General features: G+C 49.2%; 1 protein-coding gene across 1 annotated transcript; it reads left to right on the forward strand.

Moving 5' to 3' along the window:
* Positions 1–2,629: 2,629 nt before the first annotated feature.
* On the forward strand, positions 2,630–20,962 carry LYSMD4 (LysM domain containing 4). Its single transcript, XM_068695915.1, has 7 exons — positions 2,630–2,805; positions 3,367–3,667; positions 5,129–5,238; positions 9,148–9,367; positions 12,482–12,673; positions 14,199–17,199; positions 19,209–20,962. Exons 6-7 carry the CDS (start codon positions 16,984–16,986, stop codon positions 19,848–19,850), a joined length of 858 nt encoding a protein of 285 aa, XP_068552016.1. The 5' UTR covers positions 2,630–2,805; positions 3,367–3,667; positions 5,129–5,238; positions 9,148–9,367; positions 12,482–12,673; positions 14,199–16,983; the 3' UTR covers positions 19,851–20,962.
* The last annotated feature ends 147 nt before the right edge of the window (positions 20,963–21,109 follow it).

Genomic DNA, 21,109 nt, shown 5'->3' on the forward strand with positions numbered 1-21,109 from the left:
TTCCCGTCCTGCCTTATAAAGATGCTATCATCCATATCCAATTCCAGCTCAAATCTTGTTAAAAGGACACTTTTGGAGATGGGAGCAGCACCTTTCTAAAGCAACCTTAAAAACGAGCCCTAGCTTCTGCAGCTGGTGTGAGAGTCCTCCTCCCAAAATGATTTCCAGAAATGGTGTTTATACTTGCATTAAAAATAGAGTTCATTTGCTGATCTCACGCTGGCTTCTTGGTAATAGCACAGCACTGATAGGGCTCCTGGTTCTCCAAGGTAGCCCTAGGAGATGCCAGTCCAGCTGCCCTCATACACATGGCTCTTAACAGCAGCAAAATTTTAGGAACTCCATCCAAGTGTTGCTGTACATTAACACATCATCGTGTTTGTGTATTGCCTGGAGTCAACATATGATTGCAATTGTTGACCTGTTTAAACAATAAAACATAGCTATAAGCCTTTGGAAGCCAAAAGGCATTACATTAAGCTGTGGGATATGGCAAAGGGTGGGGGGGTGTAAGGAATGCTGTCATACATTTGGCTTGAAATTTTCCTGGTACGTGCCAACATGTCGTCTATAAATCCGGTAGGCTTATGTACTTAGTTTGCCTATTTTGCATGTAGCAGTTTGCTGTTTTTCCTTTATCCCTAAACCCCATCTTCCAAGCAAGAAACCAGCTGGGTTGGAGCCATTCTCCTTGCCCATCATCTCAGTTGTCTTTTTAAGACACCTCAGCCGAGCTCATCGCAGGCAGGTGGGGTCAGATGGCTCCGGTCCTCTGGCACAAAAGGACCACGAGGAAAGCATAATCTCCGCTCAGCTGCTTGGAACTCACTTGTGCCTCCACAAGCTCCACCTGCTTCTTTCACTCTCCTCCAAGCCCTGGTGCACACAGCAACCTTCGCCGTCTCTTGAGCTCTCACAGCAAGCCGATGGGACCCTGCTTTCTCTGGAAGGAAATTTCTGTCGAAAAAAGCTTAAAAATGGAGCACCAGCATCATCTGTGCATCACCCAGAACATTACTATTGGACCTTCTGCTGCTGGTAGAGGAAAACTGCGTGTTACTTCATGCTTTCCCCTACACCACGTGGTCCACTGGAAAAGACGTGTGTTCGTACTGGAGAGTGGGCACAAACACGGCATGCTGGGGGGTACAGGCAGAGAAGAACTGAGCCAGGTGCCAGGTCAATGCACTCCCTCTTTCCTCATGGTGTAACAAAAGAAGCCCTGGTAACCTGCTTGCAGACGAGCTTTTTGTACTCCTGGTTGGTCACCTTGCTGTGTGAGCGCACCCAGAAGCAGGCAGGCTGTGGGAACAGCTCTGCAACATTTCTTTGAGTGCTTGGACCTGTGCTGAAGGTGCCAGGTAATGCTTCTCCGTACAACTTGCCCTTCAGCAACCTCGTGTTTACCTGGATTTGGAGGCAGGTCAGCAGGAAGACGAGTTCCTCAAATGCTACTAATGCACAAGACCAGTTCTCTTTTCTAAGAGAGCATTTTTATTTGTCCTTCTTGTCAGCTTCTCTTCACCCTCTTTAGAAACGGGCCTGTCTGCCTGGAGAGAGACTTCCCGACAGCATAACTGCCTTGGGCAAAGAGGACTGGAGCATCTTCACTTCGGCTGGGAGCAGCTGGCTGCTTACAGGGAGAGTTTAAATGAGTGTTTCTAAGCAGAGAAGGGCCACAAACAGCCCCTAGCAGCAAACAGGGAGTCTCCAGCGCTGACCTCCGTGTGTCTCACATCGCCTCATCTCCTTTCATGTCCCTTTCATGTGACAGACCCCACGATGAATGTCTGGAGGCCGCGCTGTACCACGGTTATTATTTTCTCAGAGCTGCTGGCTCTGCCAAATGGTGGCCAGACGCTCGGACAGACTTTCCCAACGAGCAGAGTGCTGCGGCTGATGCCTGGGGCTCGCATGTGTGCACCCCGTGCTTTACCACAGCCGAGACACCGGCTGGGTCCACGTAGCCTGGGGTAGGTCTCGGCCTCAGCTGGAAAGAAGCAGCTGGGCTTCGGAAAGCTGTGGTTTCCCTCAGCTCCTCTCGCTGGGCTGTGAAAGGCTCCTGTTGGGGTGGTTAATCCTTTCATCCCTCTGCAGCCTGGGTGGAGCTGGAGCCTCCAGCTGGGTCTGGTCACGCCGCAGGCCCCGGCGTCCCCTCGGCCCCGGGAGCGAGCAGCTCCGCACGCTCACCATGGCAGATCCCACAGGGCGTCCAGGTGTGGGGCCTGGCACGACTCAGGATCCAGGTGAGCCCTCGCGTCCTCGGTGTCTCCAGCCCCTCCTAAACCTCGGGCTTCTGATGGTCTCAGTGTAACTGAGATGCCTGTGTTGGCCTCTGTGGTGGTTTTACTCAGTTCCCCGTGGACCCACTTCATGGCCTTGCCCTTCCTGCACAATCTCTGTCCCTTTCCCTTCTGGCTCAGCTTTGTGTCCCGTGAGCTTTGCACCCACCAGAAACTGCTGCTGATACAAAGCAGTCCTTCACCAGCACAAGTGCATTTAATCTCCTCCCTCAGCACTCTGAAGAAAAATATTCCTGTAGTAACCTTGTGTCTCATTGCTTTCTGGCTGGTATTCATTTCTGAGGTCTTTTCTAACGTTTCAGTGTTCTTTTGGCAGTGGCGCTTCCATAGATGCTGCAACCAGACGGGGATGCTGGAGGGCCATGTGCAAAGAAATGGCCCTTCCCTGAGGAGTTTACAGCCTGCAGGCGGTCGTGGGGAAAAAGAAGATTCCCAAAGCAGCTCCTTGGGGTTATTGGCAGCAGCAAGGCATGGAGATGAACATCGGTTTCTTCTGAATGAAGTGAGTGAGCCTACACTGCCATTACCTTGCTAGCAGAGAAGAGAAAGGGATATTCCCCTCTGGTTTTCTCTCCTCAGACACGTTTTTTGTTACTGGAAGTAGCGAAGGGTAAAGTGCACATCACTTCGGAGATACCTCTTGCAGCAACTGAGAAGCAAGATCCAGCCACGAGCTTGGCTCCTGCTCAAAACGTGGGCTGGCAGAGGGAGGGAAAGATTCATTTGTTCAGCAGGAGAGCTCTGGTAGCGTGCCAATCCATATGGCTGCCTCTGCTACCCCAAAAAGCATCAGCTGTCAAAAGATCACCAGCAGTTTTCTCTGAGGTCTCTGCACACAGCATCCTTCTGCAGCCGTTGTGGAGCCAGGCAGAGAAACTGCTCAGAGTGTGAAAAAGGGCAATCCTCTAACAGGACCTTTAGGCTGCACGAAGATGAGAGCATCCAGGGCCTGGCCAGCAAAGCCAGACAAGCCATTCTTGTTTTAGTTTTGGTGTTGTTTTTTTTTCATTTTCTTGGAAAAGGCATTATTTGAATATTTTGCAGCTTCCATTTCTTTCCCCAGCTCTGCCTTTATTCCCCTTGATTTTGTCTCTGATGGCAAAAAGGCCCGACCAGACTGCAGCTTTGTTTGGCACCAAACTTGCCTCCTGAGATGCTCGCACAAGAAGTCTTTTATCACTTCGGCGGCCGGGAGCCAGAGCTGCTTGTGGTGGAAGTCGCCGGGACTGTAACCCCGGGCTGTCGTGGGATGAGAGTCAAGCTTGGCCTGTCAGCAAGGAGAGCTGCAGCAGTCTGAGCCCTTGCCAGGACACGTCAGTACTTCTAAGCGTGCTTCCCCCGGTGCTGTTCTCATTAAGAAAAAGGTATGAAATCCACATCTAGATTGAATTAGTCCTTTAAAAAAAAATAAGTGTTGTCTAAAATATAAATACTGGCCAGAATCATGGTATAATTCCTTAGGAAATCACTATAAATTGAACCTCCCCTGCTCTCCACTGCCTAGTAACATCTCTTTTTTCTCACAGAGTTGGTTTGCCTTCTGTGACACTTGCACTGCGTTGGCTTCAGCACTGCCACCTCTGATTATGCCCAGGTTTGTGTCGAGGTGGTGGGGTCCTGGGTTAGCCAGGTCCCCAGAGCCACCAGTTCCATCGCTCTCAGCTTCCCCAAATCATTTCACAATGCTGGCTGTGACCACACCTTGAGGAGGGGATGCTGAGTAAGCCTGACAAATGCTGTCATCAGTCATGTTTCCCAGAGGGTGAGGAAGATTCTAGCTGTTTCCTTTTCCCAGCCGTGTTTGATGAAGAAATTATTTTAAAGGAGAAAAAGAAAAAAAAAAAAAAAAAAAACAGCTTTCTGTGGGTTCCCAGGTATTTCTGTGCCATTCTCTCTGCACCATTATTAGCAACAACACTGCCTGTGGCTGGCGGGCTGGTCAGGAGGGACAGTTTTTTAACAGCTATGTGCAGTACCTTCCTTTGCAAGCAGTGCCTTTTCCCTGTCTGCCCCCATGGCTCAATTTATTTGTATGCAAGGCAACTGCGGTGTTTATTGAGGCTTTCCATCAGCTGTATGAACTCACAGCAGAATCGGCAGCGTGGATGTCCCTTACGGTAAGAGTTGAAGTTGTTGGGTAATAGGCTCCTGGGCAGCTCCTATGAGAGATTTGGTCTTTCTTAAGTGTCTCTCTAGACAAATTGCTGCCTGTGCTTATGCATGTATAATAAAAAAGAAAAAAAGCATGTTTTTTTGTTTTCCAGCCTCCCTGTAGAATGGGTCTAAAAACAGAACTATCCTTCACTATGGAAAAAAAATGACAAAAATATCCTCATATTTGTAAAAACTTTCTAGTCGTTTTTCAGGGTATCTCTAAGACTTGCCAGCCTCCTCCCCCTTCCTTCCCTGCCTCACCCCAAATACTTCCATTTTTGGCTAAAAAATCTTAAGTTTGGGATTGTTTTTAACCAACAATGTCAGCCAAAACCTAAGTCCTTTCTCCTAATTTTTCCGCTTAATTTTTAAAGTATCTTTTGGCAAAACAAAAATATTGTTTTGATGGAAAATCTTCAACCAGCCCTGCTCATTAGTTTCTGCCAACAGTCAGACAGGCAAAAACAGAGCATCTTCCAAGAGAGGAGACTGTCCGAAAGGGCTGAACACGAGGCAGGAGATGACTAACGCTTCTCTCCCCAGCTCTCTGCCCTAGCCAACACCGTGCTCTGTTGCAGGCTGCAGACCTTAATGAGACCCATCTTTCTCTAGATATTTCCAGTCTAAAATTCTCTTGGTGGATCAGCTCAATAATTCAGGTATTTTGCCAGGTTAATGGAAGATGGGGGTGGCACAGAAGGATCACCAAGGGATCACAAGACTTGGAAGAGCTACGGTCTGCACCTCATATCCATGTTGACTAATATTTGGGCTTCTCCAGGTAAGTACCCACTGGCAGGGATGGATGGGGAGATGGGGCCTGGTCCAGCTCACTATCAAAGAGAATTTTGGTACACTGTTATTGAATGAAGCTGTTTAGATATGCCAGCAGCTGAGCCATGCACAGCTGTGAGCAGTCTCCATGTAACAGTCACATCAGTGCTGTGTATCTCTTACCCATCTGTCTGCGGGGAAGGTTTTTCTCACACAGAATCTGGAGCATGAATTCAAGGGGAGCTCTGTTCCTCTCATTCTCTGGACTCCTGTGATGAACTGGGAGACAGTGAAGGAAGATATTCCTGCAAAGGGGGACCTAAATTTCAGTGTTTGGCTTCAGGAACCAAATACGCTTCTGCACACTGGGTACATGAGCAGCATCCTCAGAGGACAGCCAGCCCTCAGCAGTCCCCAATATTTGCCAAATGTTCTGAGATCTTTCAAGGAAAAGCCTTTTAGATTTGGAAAAGTTTATAGCCCTTCTTTGACCACTGGTGATTTTAGAGGGTTAAGTTAGGAACAGGAAATACAGTGACTAAAGGAAAGCCATTAATATTAAATTCCAGCCTTTGCCAGATAGTCTTGTGTTATCTTTGCTCTTTCATGAAATATTTTCCAGTTTTCCTTGCAGGGCATTTGTTACAGGGGTAGCAACTGAGGAACTGTAACTTGGCACATCTCCACCTGCTTTTCTGTAGCAGTGCACATTTGTGCCATGGGATTTGAAGAATTTCCTTTGCCTCTAGGATTGATATGCAAACAGTCAGCTATACAGATATCAGTCTGTCCAGTAGACATGCTGTGTGACCTAAGAAATAATACAGCTGATCAGCACCATGCTGGTGACTCCGGGATTTCTGGAGAAAACAGATTGATTTTACTACATCTAGAAGATGAGAGGTCCTGCATACACCCTCCAGCAATAGAATCTGCTGTGCCTGACTGATCACAAAACACCCACCAGGATTTCCCTAACAAAACTCCTGATTATTGCCAAGGAAAGCAAAGGTTTGTAAGGAATGTGAGCCCTGACCTTGCCAGCTTAGGGATCTCGAGGTGCTCGTTTCAACAGCCAGGCATGCATCCCTCCTGTGCTGTACCAAGTCTGCCAGCCTGAGAGGAACCAGAACCTCCCATCTCCAGCCTGCACAGTGAGCTAAGTAACCCTTTGTGCCAGAGCAAACACAGAGCCCTGTGCAGTCAGCATGCAGTTCTGCCAGCACCCTTTTCTTTACCCCCTCCAATAGTCACTGACAGTTGTGATAAAAGCAGCAGGGATACAGTTTCTGTGAGACAGGTTGCCTTAGTCTCCCTCAGCCTGTTTGCTGTCAGTCACACTATTTGTATTTGTACTGCCACAGGATCAGGTATGGAGTGAGGGACGTTAAGACCAGGAGAGATGAGTTTCCAGCTGCATAACCCTGCTCATGCCATCTCTCCACCTTGTGATTTCATCACAGCTAAAAGCTGTGTGATTGAGCTGTCGTGCACCTTGTAGGCAGACACTAAAACCTAAAGGAAACATTTCAGCCCACAGAGCCCCCTGTCTCAAAGCAGGTTGTTCTTTTGGGGCAATTACCATTTCTGTTAAAAAAGAAGTCTTTTATTTCCCATTGATACTTGTTAGGTTGCAAGGAGAACCATTCTCCTGCTCCAGAAGGCCCTAGCTGCAGACACAGCCTTGGAAGGAAAGCTTGCTCTCATGGCTACAGCAAAGGAATGGGAAGCACGAGATCTGGCATGAAGTCCTCCTCCCATTGAAGCCAGTGGGATGTTTGCCATTGGCTTCAGGGAAAGCCAAGATTTCAGTCTGCAGCCAGATCTGGTGTGTTGAGCTGTGCTGCGAGCAGGATCCGAATGGGTTCTTGGTTTCCTGATAAAGCTGCCTCAGCTGCTCTGCTGCAGGCAGCTGGTCTCTCACCTCACATTGCTCCCTGCTTGCCTTCCTGGTTTGAAATCTTATTCTTAGGCTAGAAACTCTCCAAGGAAGAGACTGGTTTGCATGGTTTGTGCTTGCTTGTGTTGTCACACAACTGGGGTTTCTGGACGTGTCCACCACCAGAAACACCCCCTCCACTGTGAATTATGGATGGTGCAAGAGGATGGCATAAAGCGATAGCACAGGGCTGGGATAAAGGCCTTGAATTAATTAAAACATAGTGGGATTTGCTCCAGGTAAAGAACTTCAGTCAGCTCTAGAATTAGCTCTCTGTGGTTCACGAGAATCTGAAGAGATTGTAAAGGTGGTGCAGGGATGGGCTTCCCTGCTTCACACTGTCACAACATGAGATTTTGGAAGTCTTGATTTTAAAAACACCTCTTTTTCTCTTGTCTCCTTTCTTTCAAGATCAGATGGAATCCTGATTGTGTTAGCAATGGTATAGGAAATCATGAGCCTGAAAGAGAAAACCTTGGTGCTGAAGGTTCGGCTGTGTCATGTAGTGCATTATATAGTGCTCCTCTGATGCACCAGAAGGCCTCATGCCAACTGATGCAGCCCATACAGCCTCTGTATTTGAAACACTGGCAGGGTTACTGCCCTCCTCTGAAAAGCAGGTAAGGAAGCGACCTCAGAGTGACTTGAAATGACTGTGTTACACCAGGCAGCCCCATTTCGGCATGTGCTGGCCCTGCTGTTTTTATGTGAATGGACGCATGGTGGAGCATTTCTATGCCAAGGAAAAAGCCATTGCAAACAATTCTCACTATTTAGATTTCTCCCTGATGAGGACGTCTCTTTCTGTTCATCCTGTGGGTTTGGTCTCTACTGCCCCTTTCTGGAAACAACTGTAAATGCATCTTGTCTATTAAAAAAGGCGTGAAGGTTTATCTCCTGGACCAAAAAGCTGCCCTGGCTTTCCTTCAGGTGCTGTGTTTGAGAGCATCTTCTCCTCCTGTCCAACTGTACCTTGTTTCTCTGGCCACATGGGACTTGGTCCTATTCCCTTGACATGTCCACAAAGAGTAGCTGGTGCGAGCAATTTTCTGGTGAGTTGAAAGCAATACGATACATTTCCCTCCCTACCAAACAAAAAGTTTATTAGTGCAGGTTCTTAAAGTCGAGGTAATGTTGGTCATGTTGAGATCCACAGGTAACAGTTCTATTCTGATTTTCCCAAACAACTTGAAGCAAAGCAAAAGTAGTTCAGTACAATAGCACAGCCCAGTGTCACCTCTTTAGGCACAGGTTTTTGCAGGTAAAGATGGTCTTTCCCGTAGTAATAAGTGGGGAAGAATAGGGAGGAAAGCAAAGCAAAAAGACAAACTATGCAGTATTCTCTCCTGATCACTTTGTTCCAGACACAACTCTGCAGCACCATTTCCCATCTCTCTCACATCATTCTGAGTCTGTTCCCCAAGAGTGTCTTATCAATAGATCCTTTCTCAACATAGTGATTGCCTCTGAGCCAACTTTATTTTCTGGTTCAGTGACTGGCACAACGTTTGCATGAATTTTACGCTATCAACTTGTTGCTCTTCTATTTTCTTTGCTCGTGTGATCCCCACCAGCTCTCATGTTTCCTAGGGCTTGCACAATCAAACAAGATGAATCCAAATAAACAGAATTAGTTCTCATTCTTTCTTAACAACATGCCTGTGATGTGTTTTTTTTCCATTAGTAAACTCAGTCCAGTTACTTTTCCTGGTGTTAATTCACTGTAGCTGCTTACACAGGCAGCTACACATTGGGTTGCACATAACAATGAGATAAGGGGACAGCAAGTCACTTTCAGCAAGACTGCAGAATGTTTGTGTTTTGAATTTTAATGAATGAGGCAAGTGGGGTGTTTACCTGACCCACTGCTGCCTGGTTCTGTGTGGTATTCATTTTATTGCTGTTGTCACTTTAATTCTTACAGTAGTTCTCTTTCCACTCCTTTTTTCACTCCCCTTGTTCTTGTTCTGATTTCAGCACTCCAGGAGGGACGAAATCAAAAGAGAAGGGCACAGGGTCCCGGCAGATTTGATGGTCCAGCACATTCACCATCATGAACCTGCTCACCCATGCACCATGTTGATAATCTCATGAGCATGACCCAGAAACCAACTCCTCTCTGACTTTTGTGGAGGAGACTGTGGTGAAACTCCCTGCCTGCATCTGGGCCCCGGACCTAGAAAGTCTTCAGTGCAAGGTTGGTGTGTACACAGTGAGCCCCATCTGTAAGCATAGCCTGGTCCCCACCTCTGCTGCTCCCTAGACTGCCAACCCACCACCTGTGTGGGCATGCAAAATGCAAGGGGCTGCAGCTGCAGAGGGCCAGCTCTGTCCCCGAGGCCTTCAGCCAACCCTCTGCCTGCCTGGGCACTGCTCTGGGGCTGGAGGTTGGCTGTGGGGCAGTGCTCAGCCTGCAGCTCTGCGCAGAGGGCTGCTGGTTGGTGCACAGAAAGGTTACAGCTGAGCTGGGAGCTTACAGTTGAGATAGGAGCTGTACCTGCAGCTGGCAACTGCCTTGTATTTGACCTGTCCCCTGGAATTGTTCATTGAAAAGAAAGATCAGCATTTGGCTTTAAGGAGACTTTCCTAGCACTTGCCTCAAAACAAGTGGAGACACCTCCCTCCCCCTTTGGACCAGAACCCTATACCAGAACAAGAGCTGTGGTATTTTAGTGGGTTTTGTTGTTGTTGTTGCTTATTTTTTCTTTTTCCTTCCCATCTGTGAAGCTTTTGCAGTGACATTTTCTTCTGTTGCTTGAGAAGGCAGGTCCCTGGCACTCGCAATAAAAGTCCTCCACTGCCCACTGAGGTCACTCTCCTCATGGGCAATGTGGCCCAGAGGAGAGGGGAAGGTTTTCCTGTAAGAAAATATCCATTCCTTGGCTCCAATTAGAGAAGATTTATTGCTAACGATGTTCTTCCTTGCATTTGGCTCAGCTGGGAGCCCGATTAGTTACTTCCCAATGGCCTTGAAGCCCAAAGCCCATGTTTCTTTAATTTTGTCCAATCTGTCAGATACTTAGGGAAGCAGCTGGGAATATTGCAGAGCAGCTTCTGGCAGTGAAGAGTCCCAGGGAAGGATTGCACTGACTCCTGGTAATTATTCTCAGCCTGTCCATCTAAGCCCTGCCTGTGCAAAGACCCAGAAAACTGCAGCATTAACCAGCAGAGACACAGCCCACAGCAAAAGGCATCCTTCAGCTCTTCCTCCTTTCCTCTACAAGAAGCTGATCTGGCTTCTTGTGCTTTGTTTGGTACCTGGTGGTCATGCTGGTAGTGTTTGTGTTCCTTTGCTACTGTTCACAGTTTGAAATCGCAGCATTACCAGATCGTTACAGACAGGCGGACACATCTTTCATTGCTTAATGCTTGCCTACCCCCAATTCCCAGAGCTGGGATTCAGGCTGTGCTGACGTGCCAACACGTTGTGCGGCCCTGGGTGAATCAGTTCACTTCCCTGTAACTCGGGGAATAGCAGAGGTACCATCACGGCATTGCGTGGCTGCAGCTTTATTAGGCACTTTGAGCTCTTGGGCAAAACAAGAATTCCCTGAGATTATGGTTCAAAGTGAACAGAAGACAACAGCCAACAGATGTGGATGTCTTTAATGGTGCTTTGTAGTTTCTGGCATCTTCAGGGGTTTCTTTGCTACCCCGTTAATGAAAGGGCAGAGCCAGCTTGGGGCTGGGACCCTTTTGTTCTGTGTGCAGGACTCAGGAGTTGTATCAGCCAGAGCCATGCTTAGCCCTAGCTTTTGCAGTGTAACAGTTACAAGTGATAAAATCTTAGTTTTCACTATTTTCCTCCCACAAGTTGGTTTAAAGGGAATGAAGGCAGATCCTGCTATAGCTCAGTGCATTACTAGCCAGCTCAAATGACTCCCCACTGTCTTTTCTTCTACACAAGACTCTTAATGCCCTAAGTCTTTGCATGTCCTGGCACAAAGCCCAATTGAAGCATGAGCTCCAACAGAAGTTTTAAATTTAAAGCTGTTCTTTTGGCTTCAGATATTCACAGATTGAAGCTGAGAGATGCAATTTGGCTGTTTACTTGCAGATCTGCAACAGCCCTGCTGTGCTCTTGCACTTGCCTCCATCAGGCAGTTGTGTTAACAGCACTTTCCAATTAAAGTAACAGCCTCGGTTACAGAAAATGCTTTTCCTATCTGGGCACTTATCTGATTTTATCTTTTTTTTTTTTTTAATTACTCATGTGGAACAGGGCTGTTTTGTTTCCCATCCCTCATTCTAATCCATCCATCATTTTTGGTGTCTGGGCTGGCTTTTGCTGTGGTTTTTTTTGTTTTTTTTTTTTTAATTTCTTGCCATTTCCAGCATTAACTTGGGTCCATACCACTCAGACACCACGATGGGCACTGCTGATGTGAAGGACGAGGCAAATCCTTTGCACAAGCAGCTCCTGAAATTCTGCTCACACAGAGCAGTGAAAAAGACATCCTGCTCTGGAAGTAGCCCTGTCTGAAAAATCCCAGAGCCTTGCTTTGTGATTTAGGGCTAATTCCCTGACCTCAATGCTCCTACTTTGAAAACAAAGCTTTTAACACCTCTGCCAAGATCAAGCCTTTTCGCCATTATCTGAACATTCCGAATAAATAGTATCAGATGAACCCTACATCTTTCTTCCTGGTGCAGTCAAGTAAGAGCACTTATTTTCATGTCACCTCACTGAAAGTCATAAGCTAGACTCCATCCTGCCTGCATTTCCACAAGCTCAGCAGGGCTGGTACAGTGGTGAGCAGTAGGGTCTGAACTAAGCCCTGGCATTTTCGTTCTGGCCGTATTTGCCATTGCAGACAATGTTCTCATGGTCTGCCAGTTGTGTGTTCTTTGTAACACGAGCACAAACTGCTTGGGCAGGGACTGCAGGAACTGGAGAAAGACCAGGCACGGTGACAAAAGCACAGGTTTCAGTGCTGATGACCTGTCCTATGAGGCCACAAAAATCCTCTCTCCTAGGACATGCTTTTCCCATAGCACCATCAGCTGTAGCGGTCGCTTTGGGCTTGTGCCCAGCACAGTGACCTTCAAATCTTGGGACACCTCAGTTCCACAAGACCTTGGAAGGCGCCACAACCACAAGTTCCTGTGAGTTTGACAGGAAAGCAAGGCCTGTTGCTGCCCCCCCCCACCCTGTGTTACTTGCTTACTGTTGTTGCAATGCACCAGTAAAGAGGTAGGAACCCTACTGGGGAGCATGGAGAGCCAAGCTAAGCACAGCACAGCCACTCATGTACCGAGGTCAAAGATCATGCACTGAAAGACCTTTCTGTGTTCTCTGTTCCTCATGCAGGCTCAGGGCCTTCCCTGGGGCACCTTACGTTCAAGAAACTGCAGAGTGGAACTGGACATGTTTGGAACTGAGACAAGCTGGAGATAGGAAGGATGCATGTGACTTTCAGAAAAGCACAGAAAAGTCATCATCCCATTCTGCAAGGATGTGTGCGATGATCGGAGACTGCCATGCAATGCTGAGCAATATCAGGTATCAGCACAGTGTGTTCAGGCTTGTTGGCTCGGACCATGAGGAGCACAGAGCGAGAGACAGCTCTTGGCAAGCTCAGCTCACATGATAAGGTCATTGGAAAGACAAGTGATGCTTTCATCAACCTGCCTTTCCCCACTATCAGCACCAGCTTGAGCAAGGACTCACTTTGTGCTCCTGTAATGTACTGCACGCTGCGTGGTGCCAAGGACAAAAGTTTCCTCACAAATATGCCGAAGCAGTGTTTTTCCAACCAGTGTCTCGGTCCCCAGCTCCCATCCTCCTTGGCCACGTCACGTTCCCGTTTTGAATCACTGAGTGGAAGATTTAAATCCCCTCTAGATCAGTGGCAGCTCTCGGGCAGAAGGGAGAACAGGATGTATCTACTGGCTGGCTGTCGCATCCCAACAGTTATAATTTACCTTTTGGCCATTTGTTATGTTTTTAATTATTATTTTTTTTCTTTCTGTGCTGGGCAGTACTTTGTTGGGGCTCTACATTCTAATTACACCAGAGTTCATTAGCCCTAGAAGCTGCCTGAAGCCTGGGGTGATAGGTTGGTGCCAGCAGCCAAACTGACTGGCCCGAATGGAGCCGGTTTGTGGCTCAGGGTCATGCAGACCGATGGCTCTGACAATCACTAACGCAGGGTCCTGGAGAAGTGCTGCTGCCTGTTTGCTGTACCTTCACTGAGAACCTTTTTGGCCTTGGCACCATTAACAGCTTGGGCAAAGGGAGCAATGCCTGCGCAAAATGTTGTCCACAGGGTGCCCTAGACACTGCTTCGAGCTCTCTGAGAACATCTGAAGGGAAAACATACGCTGGCAGGGCTTACGTGCTCCAGCAGTTGGGGATTGCAAACACATGCTTCAGCTATGCAAGAAATCTTTGACTTGTTCTGAATGCGATTCAGCCTGGGTTTCTTCCCAGGAACATTCCTGTTCTTCACAATTTACCAGTTGCAGGAAGGGGGGCGAAGGGGAGGGATTTTACTAGTACTCAGGATTTTAAGAGTAAGGGAGAGGAAAGGGAACAAATCTTACAGTGCTTCCCCTAGCCAAATTCCTCCAGAAGGACAGGGTGTGGAGTATGGGCTCCAGGATTTGGCACAATCCCAAGAAAATATGAACTGCAAAATTAAAACCACTTTTAATTTGTCATTTGTTTTTATATAAAGAGTAAGTCTCTGTTTTTCTTAAGTAATTCAGTCTCTGCTATCACATAAACCAGGCAGCCCCTGCCAAATGGTGCTGCTTGATAGAAGCCAAGCCCAGAACTAGATCTCTGAGCAAAGACACATTATCTCCTCCAGGAGACGGCAGTGCTGTTCAGATCTGCAGTGTGGTTCCCAAGATGAAAGCCTCAATCCTCAGAGTCCCAGTGTATGTGAGAGAGTTGCAGATGTAGTCCTCGTAGGTGAGAGTCATTTCTTGTCTGAGCTGGAGATGAGTCGCTGAATCTGGGTCCTTAATATAATTTCTGTTATGCTACAGAGGGGAGACACGGACTTTGTGCTTCTTTCCAGATGCCACCACCTAACCCGTCAGCTCGTTCCTGAGGCTGCCAAGTTTCAGCCCAAGACTTTTCAAGGGCAGACAACAGCAGGAGTAGTGCTCGTGCATGGAGTTGCCCGTGGCTGAGTTTGGAACCTTCTGAGCTAGATAAGCGCTTCCAACAGGAGACACCATGAAAAGAGGCAAGGTGTAACAGTGCCAAACATGCACTCAGAGTAACCTCCATAGCTCAATTAGCTATATTAAGTATACACCTATAATGAATTTAATTTCACTGAGGTTTTCTTCCTGGCGTTGTGTGCCTAGTGTACCTAGTTTTTAAACTTGTTGCTGTGTTTATAATTCAATCATGTGTACATAGTTCCCACATAAGCTTAGTCACGCCAGACACCAGGGAGAGTATCATTTCGTTGTATTTGGCTCGTGCTTCTGCCTTTAACACAGGGGGTATCTTCATTGAAATCAGTTGTGCTACGTAAGTCCAAAACCAGAGCAAAGCCTAACATTTGTAAATTATTTGCAATAGAGGCTTCATCATTTTTATAATGCGATGTCCTGAATATGGATGCAGTTAGCTACAGCTGCGTTCCCAGTCTCCCAACAGGAAACATCAAAATAAAGATAGAAAGGAATACTTATTGATATATATATACACACATATATAATGCAGTGATATCACTGCATTATATCAGAGGTAGATTCCTCTTGCCTCACAGTGCTGTATTACAGTCTTCCCCTATAGATGCTAAACTAGACTGGAATAACTGGTTGAAATTAAGAAGTGGATGCTAAAGTATTTCTTCAGCTTGTGGTGTACATGGTGTCAGGGCTGTAGTTGAGTATTTGTGAGGGTTCCTCCTCCATCTTTTATTGACTGCTCTTCGTTCTACATTTTTCTTGTTAATAGCCCGTGTGGCAGAGGAAATTGGTGAATAATTTAACTCTGTCTTGCTTTTATTAATCTTAAATCATGGGTCAGGTCACAATTAGTGGTGGCCCTGGTGATTTATGAATTGCAATTTTCACTCCTACTAGTGCTGGGCTGTTGGAAACTGTCAGATGCCAACCTGAGCAGCCGTAGACCAAACATCAGGTAGCACCAATGTGCAAAGCGTGCGTGGATGTGTGAAACAGCCCATCTGTGGACGAGTGAATTAATTGAATACCAATACAAAAAACTGGGGCTGCTTTCTCCAAGCTGTATGTTAAGTTACTAGTTTTCCCAAGTGCAGAACTCAGACTATCACTGAGTGACCTGGAATCCAAATAATAGATTTGATTGCAAAGCACAGAAGACTGCCTAAAGAGAAACAAAGAAATACACAAGGAATATGTGTGAAATGAAAACACTTCTGAAGTGAGCCTGCAAAAAAAACCAAAGCAGAAGTGAGGAAGAAGAACAGCAACTCCGGGTCTGAGCAAAAAGAGCTTGAAGGAGTCACAGGGACAAGAAAGGAGAGAACCCTATTCCAGTTCATGCTCTTCTGGAAAAGCCAGAACCAAGACCTTCACTGAAGTTGTGATTCTTTATCAGAATGACATTAACCGTGACATTTCCCAGGAAGGAATTTGCGTCCATGTGAATGTTGGCTGGTGCCCAGTGTCACAGCCACTGCCACTTGGGATTAAGGGAAAGACTTTTCAGTTCTGTTGCCCTCTGCATTGACATAAATCAGGAGTGGGATGGTTTCTTTCTGGAGTTCAGGGCACATATGACAATTATGTTGGTTAAATGTGTATAATGACAAAAGCATTCAGCTCTCAGACAGGCTTCAGTTGTTCGTGGCTGTGCAGCTCTCACAATGTATCTGTGGACAACAAAAACATCCTAATGCTTGGGCATGACGACATCCCCCATCCAGCTGGCCTGGAGCCAGCGTCAGCTCTCCTACAGAACAGGCAGTTGTTTCTTGGTAAGAACAATTGTGCTCTCCACATTGACCATAGTTTGCATAAATTCAGCTTCAGCAGTGCAGAGGGGCCGTGCTGCTCTGCGCTGTGGGGTTGGGCTGTCCTGTGTGAGCTGCAATGGCTCAGAAGAGGCCGGGGAGCCAGCAAAAGCTGCTTGGGAATGACACGAGGCTGAACCTGAGCGGTTACAAACGGAAAGCTCAGTGGAGGATGCTGAAAAAGCCTGGAGACGGCAGATAATTCTCTAAGGTGTTTTGGAAAGCCTCCTGTCATGGTGCTTATTTTTCAGGAAAATGAATCTTTGTTGTGTGAATTAACTCATAGTGGAATAATCCCGCTCTGCTAGGAGCAGAATTCTTACAGAGGTGAGAACAGGTATGATATTTTGAGGTAAAATCGGGTCGTTTGAAGGCCCGTAGGGCTGAAGGGGCCGGGCAGCGCTGAGGGGACGGCTTCTCACTGCCCCGCCCCCCCCCCGGCCCTGCCTCACCACAGCGCCTCCGTCAGCCCCGGGGCCGCCCGCCAGGGGGCGCTGTCCCTGGGGGCAGAGCCGCGGCCCCTTTAAGCGGCGCCCTCCCGCCGGCCACGTTCCAGCGCTCAACCAAACCCGCTGCCGCTCTGCTCCGCCTCCTCCCATTGGCCGGCTGGCGCTGAGGTCCCGCCTCCCGGCGCTGCGAGCCAATGGGAAGGAGGAGCAGAGGGGCGGTAGGTTGAGGTGCGCGGCGCTGAGGGGAGCCCTGACGGGGCCCTCCCGGCGGGGCGGCGCTGAGGCGATTTGAGGTGCGGGGGGGCTGCGGGGCGCCGCCGGTGCGGCTGTGAGCGGGCTGTGAGCGCCCCGTGAGGCGGTTCGGTACCAACCCGGCCCTGCCGCAGGTGCCGAGGCCGATGGAGGCCGCCCGCAGCCCCCCCGGCCGCCAGCCCCGCGCCGGGCCCGGCCCCGACCCTGAGGAGCGGCCCCGAGCCGGGCAGCTGCGGCCCCGCGGCGGGGAGCAGCGGCCCCCAGGGGCTCCCCGCGGCCGGGCGGGGGCCGTGGTGCTGCTGCAGAGAGAGGTGGCGGAGGGCGACAGCCTGAACAAGCTGGCCCTGCAGTACGGCTGCCAGGTGAGAGCTGGGCGCTGGGGGGGGGTCCCCGAGCCTCCCGGCAGCATTGGCCCAGCACCGGTGGGGAGCGGTCGGTGGCCGGGCACGCTGCAGGGGTGGGCTTAGAGGAGCAGAGAAGCCAAAGTCCGGGTCACAGAGCCCCTGTGCTGGCCGGGGTGTGGGTTTGGTGGTTCCCCGCAGCACCCAGAAGCCCGAGCAGTTCGGCCATCAGGAGTGCACGTGCACAGGGAGCTTTCTCTGGAGCTGGAACAGGCTAAAAAACATCAGCTCTGTGCCAAAGTGGGTGAGCTTTATGGGAAAAACTCCTGGGAACTTTAATTACCTGATCTGAACATCAGAAATACCCCATTGGTTAGCAGTTAAAGCTGTGTATGTAGAGCCTTCTGTATCTGCCAGCGAGACTGTGATTAAGAAGTTCCATGATGCAAACAGTTGGACAGTGACCTGCTTGGGGGTAATGGCAGAACTGGCTGAACGGCTGCAGCGCTGTTGCAGCCTGTCTTGCTTAATAACAGCTGTGAGGTGCAGCTGAAGCAAGAGGGCTTGGAGGAATTGCGACAATTCCTCCCCTCCCATTGCCTTAGAAACAAAACCAAAACAAAAAAGCCCTCCTGGGCTCCACTGCCGAGCTGATGCTTGTGAGGAAGAGCCTGGTGGGGCTTGAGCGGGCTTTGGCTGGAACCAGTAGAGCAATGAGACCTCAGAGCCATGGCAGATGACTTTGTAGTAAGGAGATGTTCCTCTTTCAGCACCAGCAGCTGCATGGTTATTGCCACTTACACCAAATCATGGCAGTCCATGAACTCCAAGGATTCTGAACAACTCCTGGTTTATGTCAGGAACCATCCCAGTGTGCCCCGTAATGTAACAGAGGGCTCGGTCCTGCCTCTGCCCTCCCTGTCCGCAGTGCTTTCAGAGTCCAGTTGCTCATTTGGTGGGGACAGGGAGCTGATGAGGGCTGGGGTGGCCGTGTTCTCCAGCAGGAGGAATGTCCAACTGCCTCCGCTTCCAGAACGCACGCTTCTGACCTGCTCTGGTTTAACTAGAGAGAGAAATCCTCATTGCTGGAGATCTGTGTGACCATCTGTGTACCTGCTGGCCCTGACATGGTACAGTGTGGGTGTGTCTTGGGTTACTCGCACAGTTAAGCAGCTCCTGTAAGGGCACTGAGGTCTGTAACTGCACAAGTCTGTGACTGTTCAAAACGTCTGGGATGAGCTTTTCTGAAATCCAAAGGAGTTGGTTTGTTACCAGGGCCTATTTGGGGCAGGGGCACTGAGGCAGTGCAAGGAGTAGTTAGTTCTGTGTGTGCTGTAGACAACTTGGCAGAGATGCGAGGCACTTGAAACTTCTCCTTTTCACTCTTGACCATTTATAGTCTGGGCCTGGCTTTGGCATTGTTTTTAGCTGGGACAAGAAGAGCTCGCTGCAGCCAAAAATGAGTACAAAAAATGGCCTAAATGGCTTGCGCAGCCTCGTGCTCTTGCGTTCTTCCCATCAGCTTTGTTGGTGCGCTGTGGGTGCTGCTCCCCTTCCCGTTCCTGGGGCTCCGGCACAGCATAGCAGTGCTCGGCTGCAGACACTGCGGGGGACATTTGCTGTCCCAGTGATCTGTTCTGGATGGAACAAAACAAAACACTGAAGCATCGCCTCAGTTAGGATGCTTTGTGTCAGCTTGTTATTGCCTAACAAAATAACGTTGAAGGGTTTAATTCCTGATGTTACGTGGGGGTAAGCTGCCAGGCGTCTGACCCCGCAGCTGAGGGTTCCCTTGGCTTCGGGGGCACCAGACCGGGCCCTGGGTTAACCACCCCCTGTTCAGGTGTCGCCAGCATCGCAGAGCAGGCAGGAAAGGCTCCGCACTGCACTAAGCCACTTGCAGCCAGGGCTTGTTTTCACCTCAGGCTGGTGCTCGCAGCCTGGTTTTGTAGCCAGTTCCCGTTTCAGTGCTGGCAACAGGTTGGTTGGGTCGTCTGAATTAATCCTGGTGTCCTCTTTGGGTGCTGCAGGTGGCAGATATCAAACGCGTCAACAACTTCATCAGGGAGCAGGACCTGTACGCGCTGAAGTCCATCAAGATCCCGGTGAAGCCCCACGGGCTGCTGACGGAGAGCAGCCAGGAGCTGAGGCCGGCCCCGGCCCCGCACAGCCCCAGCGGCGTGACGCTCGTGGACCTTCCGGAGCCCGAGGCTGATGCCGGCGGCTCTGAGGGCAGCCACCTGAGCGACTACTTCAAGGGGATCGACCAGAGCATCCAGGAGGCCGTGCGGGCGGAGGTCCAGCTGAACGCCGAGTACTGCACGGAGGCGCTGGAGAGGCCGCTCTGTGAGTCGGGGAAGCGGGAGCCCAGCACTGGTGCGGACTGGGGGATCCAGTGGTGGAACGCCGTGTTCGTGATGCTCCTGATAGGGATCGTCCTGCCGGTATTTTACATCATCTATTTTAAAACCCAGGAGAATGGCCCCGCAACCCATACCTCCAACACAACACTAACCTCAAACATCTCAGCAGATGGATTAGAAGGGAAACCACTACAAAGCTCAGAGGTAGAAAAAAATCCTAAGGGGGAGGTGCAGCCAAACACAGCCCCTCCTCCCAGCACTGAGGCCCATAAGCCTGTGACTTTGCCACAAGTGCAATCGGGGGGATAACAGTACAGAGATTTTTTTAAATTTCTTTTTTAAAGTAGCTGACGGTGTAGTCCTGAACTCGACTGAACCTGAGGTGATGTGGTTTTATGGAAGAATAAGGATGCTTTGTTGCTTGTAATGATGAAGAGGCAGCTGGCTTAACACTTGTGAACTCTGTTGAGGGGAAGTATTTTAAAGCAATCACTCCTGTTTGCTGCAGGTATTTCTTACGAATGGCCTTGCTGAAGAAGCTGAGCCCTTTACTGCTGTGACACAGAGTGCAGTATTAGTGTGACGGGAAAGCGGGCAGCTGCTTGTATTGTAAGAAAACACTTTTTGCTTAGAGTAGAAGTGGGGACTTTTTTGCTGAATTGTCGTCTTTCTCTCCTGCAGAGGGGCAGTCCTGGTGTACCTACCCTTAAAGCCATGGCTTTGAGGGGATTAGCTGAGGTGCGCCACAGCACAAGGACACTGGGGGTGACTCACGTCACGAGCTTTTCTCCTGCAGGAAACCCTTCAGAGGCAGCATGGGCGCTGCTGTCTTGCAGGCAGAGCTCCGGGCAGAATCCTTGCGTGTGTCAGGGTTCAGCTCATCCCGAGCAACTGCTTCAGCACGGCAGCAGGCAGCCAGGCAGTGCTGTGGGGTGGTGGTAGGCCTGTGGTGTGTAGGCTTGAAAGCCTCTCCTGTTGCTTTTAAAGCTCTGTGAGCAAGGCTGGGTGAATGCTGCAGCACAAGCTGGTGGTGTGCAGAGGCAATCCCTTCCTGGCCTGAGGAAGAGCAGCCTGAGAGCATTTTTTTTTTTTTTAACTTTTTTTTTTTTTTGCTTAGAACAAACGCTAAGGGGCAAGGACCATTACACAAACCAAGCAGAACCGTGTGGTGTTAACCCAGTACCCCGGGCTTCCCTGGGCTTCCTGCAACCTTCAAAAAAAGGCTCAGGACAGCCTGAGGGAACCTAATTTTGTGAATGAGGCACATAATGTATCTTGTACTGAAAAAAAAAACAAACCTTGTATTTTCTTCTGTGAAGGAAAAAGTATCTCTCATGGTTGGGGAGAGGGGTAATTAACTACTACATTTTTAAATAAAGGAAAATGAAATAAAAGCACAAGGGGCGCTCACCCACCCCAGACTATGTGTGGGTTTTTGTGTGTGTGATTTTTTTGGGGGGGAGGGGGGCAGTATTGTTACCACAAGCTGCTGTACGGCACAGCTGAGCAGCAGTCCCACAGGAGCTGGGGTGTGCAGGAGCAGCACCTGGCACTGGACCCTTTAAGCC

The sequence above is a fragment of the Anas acuta genome, chromosome 12 (genome assembly GCF_963932015.1).
Source record: "Anas acuta chromosome 12, bAnaAcu1.1, whole genome shotgun sequence".
NCBI classification, from domain to species: Eukaryota; Metazoa; Chordata; class Aves; order Anseriformes; family Anatidae; genus Anas; species Anas acuta.

Excerpts from the sequence above, each read along its gene's own strand:
- LYSMD4 (XM_068695915.1), top strand. The coding sequence starts at position 16,984 with ATGGAGGCCGCCCGCAGCCCCCCCGGCCGCCAGCCCCGCGCCGGGCCC. Across the intron at positions 17,200-19,208 it reads CCCTGCAGTACGGCTGCCAG|GTGGCAGATATCAAACGCGT; the intron begins GTGAGAGCTGGG and ends TGGGTGCTGCAG.